Source organism: Austrofundulus limnaeus, unplaced genomic scaffold, assembly GCF_001266775.1.
Source record: "Austrofundulus limnaeus strain Quisiro unplaced genomic scaffold, Austrofundulus_limnaeus-1.0 Scaffold55, whole genome shotgun sequence".
NCBI classification, from domain to species: domain Eukaryota; kingdom Metazoa; phylum Chordata; class Actinopteri; order Cyprinodontiformes; family Rivulidae; genus Austrofundulus; species Austrofundulus limnaeus.
This window is the reverse complement of record NW_013952457.1, coordinates 1,354,597-1,373,030: the sequence shown is the minus strand read 5'-3', so window position 1 is coordinate 1,373,030 and position 18,434 is coordinate 1,354,597. Positions and strand designations below refer to the sequence as shown.

Here is an 18,434-nt window from a genome sequence, read left to right as displayed (position 1 = left end):
AAAAAAAAAAAAAAAAAAAAAAAAAAGAAAAACACAGGAGGACACACAGAGAAAAAGGAAGATAAAGAAGACAAACATGCAGATGCTTGCAGTCTGATGCAGCGTCACTGAAGGCATGTGGCTGCCTGCAGCCAGCTTTTCCCTCTCTGCTCTCCAGCTGACTGGTGGAAGCTCTGCACTCATGCCGTTGAGYGCTACTTCATTCATCTCACCTCGATAACTTGAGAATACTGGTTTTATTCTACTCAGAGAGGACATAATCCTTGTGACTTTACCAACATCTGGACTACTGAACAAAGGACCTAGATCACTTTGAGCACCGTGAAGAGGAGAGACAACCAATGTGGGGCCCAGGTAAGACCATGAATGTCCACTCTGAGACTTGTCCTTTCATCTCCTTTAAGAAGACTAAGAATGATCCTCTGATTGCTTCAATATTCTGAGCAGAAATGAAGTGAATGATGGCTCTTTGATGAAAGTTAGAGCAAGCTTCTGCAGGTCTTAGTGAATGCAAAGCCCCGGACCTGATCTGACCCTGACCTTTATTATACATCACTGGTGCCACGAAGAAAAGGAGTGAAAAGAGAAAATCAAAAGACAGGGGGAGAATTAACCTTTTTTTTTGTTTCACTTTGTATGTTTCCTGACATTCAAACTGTTCCTCGGTTTGCTTCATGGCAGGATAGAAGTTATTTCGTGCACATAAACAAAGCCCAAGGTGGTTGAAACAAGAAGTCAATAAAATTACAATTCAAAGATTGGATTTTGCCTGAGGAAGATGTGTGGTGGGGAAAAATGTTGAACGTAACATTAAAACTTGTGTGTTTCTGCATTAAAAAATGCATCATGACTCATAAACGTAAACAAGAGGAGGCAAGGTAAAAATCCACCCTACATTATAGTTCATTAAACATTATTTTTTGCATCAATACTGTGTTTGTGATAACCTGTTTTATTATAAAAGTAAGAACTCACTGTATATACAGAAGAAACGCCATGAATATGGCATTAATGTTTCAAGTGTATGCAGAATTTTGCATTTTAATTATTTTTAATAAATAGAACTGAACACGTTAATAAATATTTAAGAGAATATAAAAGCACTGGAGTTAGCACWTTGGCTAATTTTTATGTTGTTTTGTTTGGAGGCTGATCGTAACTCTGTTGTCTGACAGTTTTTGTTTGTTTGGTTACTTGCTCAGTTTGATTACCAACAGTTAGATGTATTGATATATATTTGATTTAATTTGTCAGACTTTTATTTCAATGCTCAGGAATAATTTTGGGTGTGTRTGACTCATTTAAAAGCATTTTGGGCAACCTCTGATTTGTTTACAGATTGTAAGATCTATTGGGTGGATGCTGTGTAATGCTGGTAGACTAAGGTTGTTGTGCCTGACAGAAAGAAATCAAATCGTTCAAAGTACAAGTCCATATGCACAGGAAATTGATTCAGTATTAGGCTTGAATAATACATATCTGCATATACAGGGGTTACCACAACCTTTTTCAGCTGGGCCAACTCATGACTTGGGGTCATTGCTGATTGGCACCATTCTTTCATAACACAGTCACTTTAACACCTCTGCCCAAAACAGAGTCACACCTTCTGGAAATGACATCATTGAAAAAGGGGATATAACCTCTTCTATCTGTGTGACCCAGTTCACAAGGGCGTCCTGCAAGTTTATGTGTTTGATTGTGTTGTATCAGTGTAAGGCGTGTGAAATGYATTAAAGACTCAATAAAAATCCAAATCTTACATAACAGACATCAAAGGATGATAGTGCTGATCGTTCTCATGCTGCAGAGATTGTCCAGTGTGTGTGTGTGTGTGTGTATAATGTGTGTTTATGTCTGATGCGTGAAGGTCATCCATGGTTTTCATTCATGCACCTCTTATTTTAACACGTGGTGCAACAAACACCCACTCAGTGTGCTGTGTGGCAGAACGTGCAGGCAGATATGAAGAAACACAGCATTTGTCACTTTACATGAAAGAGATTAACAACAAAAGTCTGACTGAATTAATCTGCTTCAGCTCGCTTCACATCTGAAACCTGAAGTGTTTAACCGTACAACACAAAAGGTCAGATCCATGAGAAAAGATGAGTGAGATGTTTTCAGCTCTTTGTCATTTATTGGCACCCTAACCTGTAAGCAGTTCACTAAACACTCTGTTAAGGCTAATTCACTGGTGTAAGACGTCAGATGAAGACATCATTTAACTTTGGCAGGACTCTCRTCACTGCTAACGACCAAAGCTAAAATTAGAGTTTAACAAGCTTGTCAACACAGTTCTGGCCTACTGGGGCAGGCTGAAAGAAGGATGGTGTAGTAGAGGTCACAAGCACACAATCAAACACACACACATGCACAAACACACACATGCGTTAGACCATAACGTTCATCAGGCTCAGCTCCAGAAGGTACTCATCAATGTTAAACATTTTGGAAATAATATTGAAGAAGTCATTTCTTTATGATTTAACCACAGTAATTATATAGTAAACAATATAAAATTTTATGCTTCCAGAAGATGAGCTCTACGCAGCCATAAAAAGGTTGTAAACAGAAATGAGCGCAGTAACTATTCTTTACTCACAAACTCAAGATCAACAGACTCAGCRTTCAAATGTTTTTGAGCTGATACAAGAAAATCCTCTTAGTTCATTTTAACGTAAGCTTGTTTAGCTTGGATTCAATTTTTTTTTTGTTTGAGTTTCATTGTGTTTATGGGTATTTAGTCATTAAACTAAGCTATAAATGTACATAATCAAAATAAACATTTTAAACTAACCTTACAACTGAATTATTGGAAATTATCCACAGAATATTTTATGCTAATCCAGTCAGAAGCTGTGAAGCAGCACTGTGGTGTGTTACAAAATAATTGGGCAACTTTTCGCTATTTTTTTAGGACATCAGTGAGTTGGATCTTCAGCTTCAGGTAAAATAGTGAACTGAGTCTTTTTTTATTATCCATTTTAAGCTTCTCCTGAAAGGAAATTAGGACTAAAATTAAAGGTGGTATCTCACTGGGATGTTACTGCTGCAGACCAGCTGAATTGTGATCAAATTAGCAAGTTGTTGTTTAAATGTGTGCAACCACCAAGTTAACAGTGTACACAGTTTGCAAAACTGCAATATGGACCATCAGCATTATTTAGTTTTGCTCTCTCCATACTCACTTTGTACACTCCCTGGCAGCTGCCATCACATTTTTTGACATTATTTGTCACCTGCTTCCATGCAGGCGTCAAAATACAGCTTTTGAACTCTTGAGACAGGTTGGAGACTTAAGATGGGTTCTAGAGAAGYTGAAAACTCTTGCAAAAATTCTGACTATAACACACACTAATAATGGCACATGTTTAGAAAGTGACGAGATTTGCCCGCGCCTGCCATTTAAGCAAAGAAACTGTGAACCTCTCACGAGTCTTGAGACATTCTGGCGATTCCTACAAATGTTGTTCACCAGGTAGTCGCAGCCCAGTTAAATAACAAAATAAAAATGAATTTGTGTTTGGTACATTGTTGTTTGTTGACAGTGATTCCTTCTTTTTTTCTTTCTTTTTTTGATATTCAGTTCTGCTTTCTACTGAAGTGGCAAAAAAAAAGAAAAAAAAAGAAAAAAGTTGACAGTGATTCTTGACAAATGCCTGTTAATTTCCCTCTTAAATGGTGCCACATTTGTAAGGAAAATGCATTCCTGGGATGAGCAGTAGAACTGAGTATGTGGGTTGCGCACATAAAATAATTGACAAATATTCGTTGCCAAACAGCTTTAGTCATGAAACAAATAACTAARTCAACTGTATAATCCCACATTATGAGTGCTTTGTTTTAACTGTGACACTGGTTCAACACCACAACATGTATCATTGCTGAGTATACAGTATCTAACTATAAGAATTATTAGAGCTTTAAAAGCACCAGGGACACAGTCATGTATATWTTTTTCTATAATAACTCTTGCAAACAACATAAAAAGTTGTCATAGATTCCCAGAGGAGTCACACACACTCTCGCACACATGCTGACTTGTTACATGAACCCAATGGACCGGTTTTGTCTTCCCACGGTGACATCCATTAAAGCCATGCTGAGTCTAACCCTAACCCTCAGACAGTCACATTAGCACCTGGCCCATTGGTTACAACAATACACCTGCCTGCATTATTCAGGCAGACTCTACTAATGAGGAAACCTGATCGCACAAATACATAAACCCTATCCTGGGTTTGCACAAGCTTAACCACACACAGAGAGGCGCCATATTTACTTCTTCTATTTATCTTTGCCTTTGTTCAAGACAAATCCAACTATCATGTGACAGTTTAATGGTTTATAAAGTCTTTAAATATTTATTATTTGCATAGGTTTYAATAAAAGTTAGTACAAATGTGCACGCAGTGAGTCTCTGAGCTCATTCAGCAGTTTCCCATCTGCCTGTCAAACAGCTGTGAGCGTTCCCCCTTCAACCTGCTGTTTCACCACATCTTCCACACCCAACACTTTCATGCAAGAGTCAGTTTACATTAACCTCAATCTCCCGCTCCCCTCCCCTCCACATTTCATCCAGTCTCTCGAGCTGTCAGTCTGCGTTTCACCTCATTTTGGTTTCCTCRCCCAGGTCTCTTTCCGTAGCAGCACCGTGAACTCGGTCAGTGTTTTATCAAACTGCTGTCTGAAAATCAACACAGAGACAGGAACATGAAAACATGCAGGGCTACACTGAGGGAGGGGAAGGGTGTTTTCAGAGCAGGYGTCGATGCCCCCATATTTCAGGAGTTGTCGATGAGACGAAGGAGGCTGAGCACAAAGTGAGACAAGAGCAGACAGAGAAGAAAAATAGTTAACAGTAAACAGCAGAGAGAGGGTGACAGAGAAGGAGGGAGAGCAGAATCGACAGCAGCATTATCGTTCTGCGTTCTGGTTCAAACACCACAAGAAAATGCTCCTCTCCGACCGGTTTCATTGGCTGCACCTCTGGCCAATCGCAGCTTGGGATGCAAGGTGCCTTTAGGTTATACCAACCCCAAAATATGAGAGGAAGACAGAGAGAGGCRTGCTGTAGTGCAGAGGTTCCTCCTGTGAGGCGAGCCTCCATCTCTCCGGTGTTCCTCCTGCTGGAGTGAWTCCATCACAGTGAATAAATTACAGGCTTCTTTGCAGTAGATTGAGTGCATGTTTTTGTTGCAGCCCGGGCTGCTGGGTTTCTCCTCTGGAAACAGCTGGACGATCCGTGTGTCGAGATCACAGGCAGAGGAAGCTATTTTTTTGTGTATGTGTGTGGACCAGGAGAGCAAACCAGATTAACTGTACAGAGGGAACAAAGTGAAAGTTGTGATGCTCGTTGTCTTTTTCCACATTGAGTTTTGAGAGCCAGAGATGTGAGCACCAAAGATTTGAGTCACCCCTGTTGCTGATCAAAGAGTAGAGGAGTCAAGCCAGAAGATAACGTGGGAAACAGAAGTGGAAGGATACAGGATGATCCTGGGTAAGACAGAATTAGAAAGCTTTTTTTTYYYCYTTTTTTTACTTGTATTGATTGCATTGATTCACATTTCACAGATCGAGTGTCAAGATGGTCACTCGTGTTGGCCACAAAGTTTTTCATAATAATCTCAGTGAATTTTGATTTCTTCAACACGCATGATGAAAGGTTGAAGTCTGGACAATCTGGATGATGGGAGCAGGATGTTCATGTTCTTTTTATTCTGAAATGTGGGAAAATATGTAAAACAAGATCAAAGAAAAAGAAGAAGTTCAGGTGCCTTTTTTTAATCATAAATACACTCCAAAACTTAGTGTATTYATGTTTTAGGCATAAAAGTATTTGCGACACTATCATTGCTTAGACTACACAAAATATTGAAGATTTATCGTTATCACAATATCAAATGTCTAAAATCATTAATGCAATAAATCATAGCTGTATTCCARTAATGTTTTTGGATGGATCAGATAATAATTACCCTTGATGGTTGTCGGTGCACTCAGAGAACGTTGTGACCATCATGACTGAAGGATCAGGAGTTTCTCACAGCTGTTACCTTTGTAGCAAATTCAGCCAAATCACAATCACGTTTCTTTAATATTTTGCAGCCCTCATAAAAACAGCCTTTTGTATGTTTAGTTTAAATGAAATCATCTTAAAGTATAAAATGCACTAGCTTCTGACAAGAAGCAAGACTGCACCTGATTTCACCTGCTTCGCTTGAAGATCCATCAGTTTTCTCATCTGTTATACATTTGATGATTTTGTTCAAGGTTTAAATTTCCACAGCCAGTTTTTACTGACTTCCACCTGCAGTCATGACTTCACCATTCAAGATCTGCACAGAGCAGGCAGCGGCTGACTCATATGAACATTTTCACTGCAACTGTACAAGAACACCCTCAGTAAAAWGGTCTAGCTCTCAGTGGGGCTTCTGCAGAAGCTTTTAAAAGCAACAAACTGGTAATAAAATTAATTGCCATTCAAACGCACCCATACAATTTATGCATTGTTCTGCTTGAGCATGTTATGTAGCTGGTTAAATATGATGATGTTCAATGTTCTGCAGAATGTCACAGCAGCCACTACATRTCCTGCATCTATTTTTGTTGCAAGGTTAACGTTCCCTAATTTTTCTCTCTTTTTTTTTACTCCTTTGCAGTCTGACACCATCACTTGCAATAGATTTTACCCTGAGTYATCTTATTCTTTTCAACATCTCATCTGTTTATTAATGTCAGTGCCTGCACGTAGCRTTACAGTGAATTTGATTAACTGCAGTGACCTTGTTCCACGCACAGACTAAATATTTGCTCGCTCCAACCCCCCCTGCTCGGGCCTTCCTGTGATCTAAGCAAGAGCTTGTCATAATCCCTTTCCCACTGCGGAGGATTTAACTCTACATGCATTATAACACCCCCCTACCCACCCCCACCCCTCTAACATACAGACACATGAACACAGCAACATGAGCTGATGAGATTTTTGTAAACTGTATTAGCCACKTTTTAGATAGAGAGGAAGATCCAGGGACCAAAATAGCACCATGACATTGACGGTAAAGACGAAAGGGGAGGAAAAGCGCGTCTCTCTTTCATCTAGCTCAGTTTTTTTTTACTTCATGCACATCCTCCATCGACTTTTTTTTTAATGAAAGAGCAGCTATGACTGAGAGAAATGTGCTAAAGCTGACTCCCTTCGATGCAGAGCAGTGTAGGTTTAGTAACTCTTGTGTAATTTTTTGTGATGAATATTTCAGACCCAGGGGTTTTTATTTATTCAAAAGTGAGCCAAGGCTTCCTCTAGTCTGATGCAAAGACCTCACTCAGCACTATGCAAAAGTTCATCGCTTGCATCAACCGATGTGGCGCAGACATACAGACAGATAAATGTGTATATCTGCTTTGGTTTTCAGCTAATTTTTCCCACGTTTTTTTTTTTTCTTTTTTAAGAGTCACAGATACACATTGTCCCTGATAAACAAGATGACATTTAAATCAAAGCAATGCAATGAAGAGTGAAAAGTATTGACATTTAAAACGGAGAGACGGCCCCCGTCACCCTGTGTGTTTGACAGTCTGACACAAAATTCAGCATCTGAGAAAAACTTAAACTGTGGCAAGAACCTCGACAAGCTTCTTAAAGATAAGAGAAGRTCAAATCACCAGATCTTTATTATAAACTGTAAAAATAAGATGAACAGAGATGCCGTGACATCACACAGAAACAGAAAACATGGTGTGTGTTTAGATGTTTTCCTTTGTTTTCAGATTAGTAGGGTAACAAAAATGCAGTGTGAGGAAGTCATATTCGCTTTGTTTATTATTGACAAAATTTTCATCTATTCAGAGATGATCTATTTCATTGTCTTTTTTAGCAAAAAAGAATCAACTCCCCATAAGGCAGGAGACTATATTATTATGTGATTGTGTTTATTTCTCTGTCTGTCTGTTAACAAAATATCGCATGAACAAGAGAAAGGATTTTAATGAAAGTAGTAATCAGTAGATGTAAATCTATAACTGATTAATGTTTGGGGTCTGTAATATTGAAGATGGCCTTCGCAGCTAATTGAAAATAGCAAACACAAAAATGACTAAAACTAGGATAGTTTTACTTTTGTGGCGCTAAACTTTGTTGTGATAGTAGCTGAGAATCAACCCCATGATATACTCTATGTGCTTAATCTTTGATTAAAACTTTAGCAAGACAGACAGAAGTAAGCACATCTACAAGAAATCAAATAATTTAACTTTCCCCGATGATGGAGGGGAATGACAAAACACTTTTAGCCCCATTGTAAGAAAAGATTAAGATTATTTAATGAAAATTTGAATTTGTTAAAAAAAAAAAAAGAAATGTTTTGGTCCAACACATCGGTAAGTGACCAAAAAACAAAAGACTAAGTGCAGCAGTCGCTCATTTTGTTTTGTGCAGCCCTCCTGTCACCATGAGAGCATTTGAGAAGCCTCGTGTTGTCACTGCAAAAACACTTGTCAACACCGTTTTCTGCTTGCTGACTCTGACAGCGTGTCAAGTGGAGCTGACCTGTAAGAGCCATGTTTACACACCTGCAAAAACTGAAAAAAAGAAAAAAAAACCAAAGAGAGGAAAGTTGTCGGTGCAGCTGTCAGGTGGAGCCACGTGGAACTTCAGTCTTCATCTCTTCTGGTGTTGAAGATGTCAAAAATGGAGCTCTGATGATTCTTTGTACTATTCTATAATCAATGACTGGAGGAACACTGGGGTTATATCATCATAATAATTGCTTTTTTTGTCATTTCCATGGTAATGTCTTTGTCTCAGCAGAAAATCCCAGATCTTGTCTTGGAAGAAAATTAAGTTTCTGGCATTTAGTCTCAAAATAATTACCATAAAGGTAAACAAGCTAGTGCAAAAGTCACTCATGCCCATCATTAACTTGTGAGAAGAATGCCAAAATTTGCAACAGGGGTTGTGGTTTGAGAATAATACGTATTTGTAGTTTGTTACAGATTATTCTGAATGCAGACCACAGTTGAACCGTTGCCCGACTCTTTTACTCTATATAACCCCAGGATGTGGCTTTACAACCTCGCTGCCTTTGGATTCCAGTCAGCTCCAAGAATACAAGCCTGTAATTTCAGCTTTTATGTGGAAAAGGAGCTATATATATGAAGCTCACTGCACTCACTTCTATTTAGTGAAGCATTTATTGCCCTTGTGTGTTCTCTTATCATCCTATGCCATTGTTTTGAGCTCTTTTGCACATGTCCTGCTTCTTTTTTGTCTATCCTTTGTAATTTGCACTCCCAGTTTCTGCAGTTGTGTGCTCTTCTGCCTCCCAGCAGGTGTGTAAATGGTTTGACAAAAGGAATAATAATACGGGGCTGGCAGTTATGTTGACAAAGTGGATCTCCTGATGGCCTTCTCTTTGCTCTGAGTGGCTTTGTGATGTAGTGTTTGCCTTAAACTGTGAAAACATTATGTCAGCAGTTTAATGAGCGAGGGAGAGTTAGCAGCCGGATACAAGAWGATCCAACATTTCACTACAGAGCCACAGCCTGAGCTGAAACATAAGACAGCGAGATGAATCCAAGTTTCTTTCTTAAAGCTCTGCAGGTTGTTTCTGCATCCTCATTAAATGTAATAAAATGATTTATAAGACTCATGGTAATTTGGTGTCTCTTGCGGTGACCTGTGAGGGGCACTTGCTGGTAGTGAGTTAGAAGTGATTGATTTTGTTCAGGTTTTATGGACAGACTTTTCAGATATGGGTCAAGTAGTAAAGAGTCTCTGCGTGGTTTTGGATTGCGTCGTTGCTTTGGTTRTCTTGACCTCATTGAGCTGTGACCTTCTGCAGGCACCAAACAGTTTGCAGTTAAGTGGTTAGCAGGTCAGTCACAGTCCTCATCCAGAAGATAATGAATTGGAGGAACTGGAGGATAGGGACATGAACTGGGGTGAAGATGTTTCCCCAATTCAACTGCATTCCAAACCTTGCCTATGTTCATGAGTGATGGATAATGACCAAAAATAAAATAAAAATGAGTCACAAATTCAAACGAGCTCTGTCTGTGGGGGAAGCAGAAATGAGTCAGTGGAGGATGTTTTCTGAATGTTTTCCAAGAGAGGTGTTTCAAACATGTCCCACTGGGAAGAGAACTTGGGGCAGAGCCAGGACTCGCTGGAGAGACGATATCTCACAGCTGGCCTGGGAACGTCTCAGGGTTCCTCCAGATAAGCTGAAGGAGGTTCAGGAGAGTGTATGAGAGTTAAAGGATCTCTGACGGAGTTGTTGCACCCACAACCRGATGGACTGTTGGATGAATGGACCGCTGGCTGGCTGGTTCAATGGATGAACAGACGGAGGCACAGATGGACACACATTTAAAAGTATGTCATGACCAGACCAGCTTTGCTTTATAATTTCTACAATTTACCACAAATAGTTTGCAGTACCCTAAATTTTTATAGCTCATCTTCAAACAGATAAAAAAGAAAGACTTTACTCTCTAAGATAACCAGTTTTCTTCTTTTTCACCCTTTAAGAACATGTAGAAGTTACTCAGACTTCAATTCAAACTTGGAGCTAAAAACAAGACATGAAATGAAGAGAAATAGACAAAATTATTTGGAGACACATGGCATTGTACAAGCAAATGTTTGACAGCCCTGTTGACTCGACCGTCGTCTTTGCTGTGATAATACGACATGATGTTTTTGAACAGAAATTAGCCCCGGTGCAGGTCCAGCTGCAGGGAGAGGTGCTGCCTTCACAACAGATGGTGTTTGTTCCCTGCATTAACCTGCAGGTTAACAGTGTTCTTTACCTCCTCTGGTCACCTTGGACTCACCTTAAAGAATGCAGCTCCCATCTCTCTCCCCCGACTCCTTCTCTTTCCACCTCATCTCACCCCCTCCTCATCCAGACCTCTTTTCCTCGCTCAGATGATCACATCCAGTCAAGCCATCACCATTACGTCTCACCCAGGTCTTTATTTTTTATCTTGTTTCATGATAATCTTTTTTTTCAAAACCTCATCGTCTTTCAAAATCATAAAACTGGAATAAAGAAAAAAACAAACATTTTTATAATTGAAAATTGTCAAAACAAGCAATCTCCAACTGTATCATCGTGTGATGATTAGAATTCCAATGAGAGCGGAGCCAAAAAAACTCTATAGGGCAAAATAAAACGAGTCTTTAATTACAAAATCTGCATGAAATCGCAAAGTCAAGCTGCAGAAGGACTTGCTAATCTCTAGCGCACACACTAACACACAGATACACACATTTCCAGTAGAGAAAAAAAAGACTTCTGAGAGTTTTTCTAGGAGGCGGCATTTAAGCTTGGCCACTGGAGTGCAAAGCATCTATCATTAAAACAAAGTGCAGAGTGAAATCAAACGTGTTCTCCTTCACCGCCCCTCTTCACTGTGCCCTTTCTTTACTGTCCARATCTCACACGGACCAACACCACATAAATCACCATTGGGCCCATAAGTTACTCCTTTTAGAGTGTCCTTCACTCAGACTCCAAAGGTTTGTGTGTCTGAAGTGTCTGTGCGTCGTCCCCCGCGTAGGTTGGAATAGCTGCCTTTGACTTGAGGGTAAGCTGAGCTGCAGCAAATTGGATTTCATGCTCAGTCCTTCGCAGTAGCTGCATGCGACATTAAGACAGAACCATCTTCCCTCCACAAGTTAGCACCGAGAGAGGTTAGAGTCTCAAACCACAGCTGGGTTACAGTTATATACGTCACAGAAAATAGTTGATCCAACAAATCATTTTGAGGTTTTATTGTGGAAATGAGTGGGGGGGGGGGGGGGGTTAAAATGTAAAATGTCAGCTCCATCAAATTGTGCTGCAGAACTAGAAACAGAAGCCATAAATAAAAAAAACATACTAATGATACCATCTGTCTCTGAATGTGCGATCAGCTCTTTTTTACCACGTTGCGCTGGAAGTGGCAAACCAAACTGCAGTGTAGTGGTTTCTCTGGTTAACAGACGGAGTCGCATCTCGCCGCTGCAGCGACAGAGAGAGAGGAGGCTAATCCACCGGTGTTGTCTTTGTGCAGCAGGCCATTTAGATGCAGATATGACGATCCTGTTCAGCTGACAGGCCTGAAACCAGACGTGTGGCTCAATTTATTTATTTATTTATTTATTTATTTATTTATTTATTTATTTATTTATTTATTTGGGGGGCGGGGTACAAGGAGGGAAAACCCTGCTGTGTTCCTGACTAGCATCAGATTTCATTTTGGTGAACAGTATGTTGTACCGTCCTCCATTCCCTTCCCACCTGGTGCCGTCATGGAGGTGTGCAGGGAATACTGAGAGGGTCCTATAGAACGTCACCAAAGTTGGCATTACCTCTATGATCATTAAAGCTAAATTGGCTAAATGAATTGCCAATTTAGAAGGCCTTAGTCACATCACATTGGTTTGTGCCTGTCTCTCTGTGAGCGTGATGTGGTTGGGGACATTCAGATGCTAAGAATCTTCTGATTGTTTTTTTTTTTCCCCTTCGACATCTTTTCATTTCTGACCAGTGGCCCTTTTTCACAATCCACACACAAATTCAATAAGCTATTACACAGGCATTGATCTTTTTTTTTTATCACCAAAACATTTGCATTAGAAGAGGGGTGGAAGAAGAGTCAGTAGGATGGCGTTCATTTCAGTGGAGTGAAGCTGTAGATATCAGGGTCCTTAGATTTATTGAGTTTGGCAGCTCTTTAACACTTTAACGCTCCTCAGAATGTGTCCAATCAATGCTCTCCCTCTTGGCGTGTTTGCTGCCGAGGAGTCACTGCGTTCTCTTATCTGATGTCATTGTAAATCACTCAGGAGGAGGGTAGGTCAGGGGGAGAATGCTGCCAAACTCACACTGAGCAGCTATGGGATGGCGCAGGAGATGAGGGGAAAAAAAGAATAGAAAAAAGAAAACGACTGTAAAAGAACGAGTGGGACACTTTTAAATAAGTCACTCCTGCGTGTGCGTGTCTGCATCTTAAATAGAGATTTATTATAGRAGATGGGCTTTGACCTTTCAGTCGTAATGTAGCGTAAAAAGAGCTGCAGATTTACTAGAAGCATGTCGGGAATAGGCTTCATTAACCAAAGGGGAAACAGCGATGATACCAACATTAATCCACCCAGCTGAGACATCACTGRTCCTCTGTTTGCTGGGATTAACTCACGTTTTAATGCATATAAAACGTATCTTTTTTTATTTTATGACAATTCTGTGCAAAATTATCATCATAATATAGAAACAGCATAAACGTTTAGGAATTCAGCTGACAAAAAATGTTACAATAAATAGGTAGTCTGCAAAAATGAGAAACATTTCTTTATTATAGCATACAAGCTTATCTGTTTTTTAGCCTTTTTTAGCTATTTTGGGAATAAAAATTGAATCCTGGCCTTATTCAAGCATATAAAATCAATTAAAAAGTGGTGAATCATGGTGGAGAGCAGCTGACAGGCTGAGGATGTTGGATTTGATTGAGTTGCTCAGTATCACACTAAAGCAGGTGATAAACCAGCCACACGCCACAAAATAATGCATCACTGTCACATTTTTCTCACTTAAATCTGTTCATTGTTGCCTGACTTCACCAGAGCAAGGACAATAAAGTTCTGTGAAATGACATGTTCACAGTATGAAGGTAACTACTGAAAGGGTCTTTTGGATCTCATGTTGATACATCATGAGGCTGCTAACATTTAAAAAGAGCTGTATTACAGATAACTGCATAGCCATAAATAAAATGAAAGCTTTATGATGATGTAAAATACAACATACAAATTTCTTTTGGTGTCTAAACTGTCCCACTTCGTTTATGCTTTGGTTTTTAAAAAGCCAGACTTTCCATAATTTTTAAAGGGATCTTAATCAATAGTTCGTAAAGATTTCAAGATTTTTTTCAAAAACTTCCTCAAGACATTAGCTGCTTTTTCACTCATTTTCTGTCCTGTTCTAGTATCTGATCATGCCAGCATGTGTTTTACAAAGAGAAGAGAGTGAATAAGTGGAAGACGAACCAAAACAAAAACAAAACTGCAGCCGATGGACAGCTTTACAGAGAAATCGTGAGAATTTCACATGAAAATTTTTGTTTTCAAATTAGAAACTATGCTAAAATGAACATGTAAATCACATGTTTTGCTTTTGTTTCGCATGTTATGTTGAAACATTTCAATTTGTTCAATGAAATTCAAGGTCACATGTATGGGATCACGTCATATTAAATGCATTATGGGTTGTTTGTTAGGGCAGAATCTAAAACACATCTCAAACACTTGGACTTGAGATGCAGTTGATCATCAACTTTCAGCCAAGAGCTTTTTGGGAATCACCGGAGTGATAAAATACTATTTTCGGTGTCAAACTGTGTGGTGTTTTTCATAGATTCACTTATTGAAATGGAGTAAATTATGTCTTTATGACAGGCTGTCTGTACAAATTGCCTAAATATCTGATTTTTATGAGGTGACACAACTTTGGTTCATTCCTTGAGTTTGTGTTTTTATGCCTGCATGATGAGTTCCTACAACAATGATTAAGTGAACTGAAAATAAATGCAAAAAATCTGCCAAAGTCCAAACCAGAGCGCTAAAAAGATCTTTAGAAAGTCTGAAGACATAATAATCAAACCATTTAAAAATGATGAGGAAGTTTGGTCATTTGAGACATTTTTCTCTGTCAGAAAAGTAAAACCACCCTTTCTGTATTTTAAGAGTGGTAATGGTGCAGTGGTCAGGATGATCTCACAGTGAGGCTGTAGGTGTAAGCCCAGATTGCATCAGTAATCCAGCATAAAACAATTTGACAAACTGTGCAAGTTTGCAGCCACTGCATGAGGAAGCAGCAAAACAAAACAACAACAACAACAACAACAACAACAACAACAACAACAACAACAACAACAATAATAATAATAATAACTAGAACTGCAAAGCAGTTATGACCGGGGTCCAAGCCCTTTTATGCATGTCAGCCTTTGTCATGTTGTTTGTAGCATATTGTTGATCTTTTAGCTTCTTGGACAAATTTCTCTCCAACAAACGNATTCAAGATGATTGACTGAACTTATTTTCTTTTTACAATGTTGCTTTGAATGAAGTTTTTATTTTATCACTGCAGGGTTTTTAACTTGGACTAACCTTGTTGTTGCTGCTTCAGAGATGAGCTCAGGGGCTCTGGGTGCTGCATGCCTCATGGGCATTTCAACTAATATATTTTTCCTTCTGCCACCCTCTGGAAACCTTCATCCTTAAAAAAAATTGCAGTGTCTGCTAAAGTATTCAAACACAATTGCTAACACCTAGAACTGAGCTTCATCTGCATTGGCCTCCCAGGATCTTAAACAGTATAAGTGCCAGAACGAGCGTTTCCCCTCCATCTATTTCTGACGCTGACAGCACATTCTTTATTTCGCYAGCGCTGTCGGTGAAAGGAGCCTGCTCTATTGTCATCAAAACACTCTGCTTTTCTTTTCAAATTTAACTAAACTGTCATTGCAGAAAGCGGCAGAGATAAAGAATGTTGACTCCATAATCTCTGGAAAGAAAGATTGGACAAATTCTATGCTGGTTTTATTCTGAAAAGAGAAATCAGCACAGGAAGCAGACGTGAAAAGAACAGAACCAAAGAGAAAGATGACGATGATGATGAGGATGACTAGGATGAACTAAACAGAACTGCTGCAGGACTGAGGCTGTAGATGGGAGGACACAGAGAGACAGTGTAAGGGACCATGAAATGGAAACAGAAAACTGTGCTTGTTGGGAGAAACAGAGAGAAAGAGACAGAGAAAGAGAAACTGAGAAAAGACTGATATCTGCAGCGGCCCAGCTGCGAGGCTTAAGGAGCTTAGCCCTCCTGCCCATCACAGAAGACTCCTCAAGAGCAGGCATTCACTGCCGCTGAGCTACTACTGGGAGTAAAGTGAGCAGGAGGAGCTCAGAAAAGAGAGGTGTGSGTGGGGAGGCGATGGTGGGGGGGCTCAACTCTGGAAACCACACAGGAAAGRATGGTTTATTGGAGAGGTAGAGCTTTAAAAAAACCACAGCTGAGGGGGAAAAAAATCAACCTGTGTGCGTTCAAACATGTACTGCATCAAGTTTTTATGATGTTGAAAGTAACAGCTTCAATCTTTTGGCAAATAAAGTTGTGGGTTTACTTAAAAAAACTGTCATCATCCTTAAATATGTCTTTAGAGGCTGTTAGCTTAGCATAAATTTACCCAGTCTGAAGGCCTCTTGGCTAAAACAACTCACCATTCATGGCTGCTATTTTAAATGTGTTCCAGCTTCAGCACACCTCAGTTAAATGAACGAGTGATTAACAGAAGAGCAGGGAACCARCTAAAACCTCAACACCTTCTTAAAGTAACCACCTGAGTCCTTTTTTTCCAGGTTTGTCAGGAATAAAAGGGTGGGGGTTACAAGATTGTTTCTTCCCTATGATATTTGAATTTTTTTTATGAATTGTATTTAGTTTTTATTGTTTGTAGATTTTTATTTTGTTTTAATGAATTTGTTTTAATGAATCTCCAAAGATGTCATATGGTATGYCCTTGTTAAAGTTTTTCTGTGCTTCAAATAATAAAATGTGATTATTTTAGGAAGAAGTCGTACAGGACATTTTGACAGAATTTTATACAAATGTTAATCCATCAGATTTCTAAATTAATAATCAAAATGGAACTTTTTAAAAATATTTTCCCTTTAGCACCAATAGCATCTACTATTATTTAAAATTTCAGTGATTACAATTACTGCTGATGATGTTATGATTTGTAAATGCAACTTGTAAAAATGTGGTTTGTTCTGTGCTAATCTAATCACTAATTTGAAATTGTTTGTTTGCTGTTTAATCACAGATATTATGTCTGAAAACAGCAGAAAAACCTCCGATTTTATTATTAAAGCTTAAATCAATCATCATGTCGAAAGAGATTCATGTGATAAAATAAAATAAAATAAAATAAAATAAAATAAAATAAAATAAAATAAAATAAAATAGTACCAAGCTAGTAGCCAAAATTGCCATGTTGATATTTAAAGCAGCTGATGGATTCACATCAACATTAAGGTTGTTTCTTAAAACTGATCAGAAGCTAAAACCATGGTTTATAAGCAGCTCAGTCACAAACACATTTATTATATTTTATATTTATTTATATGTTTTTTGTTCAGCTGTGCTTTTTGTGTTTTATTACACTTTCATTCTGCACGGCTCATTGTTTGGTGGTTCAGACTGATATTCAGATATTTAAAGGAACTGTTGTCTTCCTCTCTTCTTCTCAACAACAGGAAGTGTAAACCGACCCGGGCCGGTCCCTGCCTTCCTCAGGAGCCCACCAGTCATCCCACCACCCCTGGACATGAAACCTTTCCTCCAGTTCCCACTGGAATCCCCTCATCCGGCCAGCATCGGCCTCTTCCACAACTTTAATGCAGTGAGTTCTCCCACATCCCCATGAACACTTGAACATACTGTTTCTGAGTTTTTTTGTTTTTTTTCTGTGAGAGAAGAGACACAGCTGGTCTGTATTTTCAACATGAACACCCATCAGGTAAAAAAAAGACCAGTGATGAAGTGATTGGGACTTAGAGTAGGGTACTTATTTTAAGACAACCTGCTTAAGGTAATCTGCTTTGAGCACTTTTGAAATTGAGGTTCATGGATTAATCAGTTTAACAGATTGGCCTCTAACTTGTTCCACAGAGGTGGAAAATGTTCTTAATGAATCATTAAGAACATTTTCTGAACTAGATGTAATTTCTGCATCTGTTTTTAAAAACTGCAGAATAATTATTGAGCTCATCCTTAAAATATCGTACAAGAAAAAAGACAACTATTGCATCTGTTTCTAAGGTGTCCTGTTCAAACAAATCACTTTGTCCATGCAGTTATTTTGACTTTTTCTTTTACTGATTAAATGCAGTTGGAAGAACAACCACAGTCCCTTGAAGCAACATTTACGATCACATATATTATTGTTGGTGATCACTGCTCGTGTTTTTATTGTATTGTGTTTTTAAGGAGGAGTATATGCAGCTGTATTTGTTGTTCTGTTTGTTGTTGTGATATTTTCTGCAAACACATGGATGCCCGAGGCATATACCCCACTGGAACCATAAAGTCTGACATCTCCAAAGTGATTAGGTGACAGCTGTTTGTTTTTTATTCAGCGCAGTGATTCTCAGCATCACGGAGAAATGTGCAGCCGAACGGTTTACAGCAATAAAATGAGTTACAGCTAATCAATTGAATAAGAGGCAAAGGGTTGTGTTCTCCACGGTCAGCGTTTTTCTGTAGCTGTGTCTCAGTTCTAGATTGGGTTTCATGTGAAGGTCAGCCTGGTTACAAAGACACACACACACACACACACACACACACACACACACACACACACACACACACACACAC

At 39.0% G+C, this 18,434-nt stretch overlaps 1 protein-coding gene across 2 annotated transcripts in view; it reads left to right on the top strand.

Annotated features, from left to right (window-relative positions):
* Positions 1-13: 13 nt before the first annotated feature.
* The window catches only part of LOC106518037 (zinc finger protein 385A), a 40,547-nt gene continuing 22,126 nt past the window's right edge, over positions 14-18,434 (top strand). Inside the window, exons 1-2 of one of the 2 annotated variants that reach the window (XM_014009120.1) lie at positions 14-354; positions 17,315-17,460. In XM_014009120.1, coding sequence (XP_013864574.1) covers positions 342-354; positions 17,315-17,460 — 159 coding nt within the window. In that variant the 5' untranslated portion in view covers positions 14-341. Of the gene's footprint in view, positions 355-5,049; positions 5,504-17,314; positions 17,461-18,434 lie in introns of those variants that run through there. The other variant, XM_014009121.1, reaches the window with a different exon arrangement.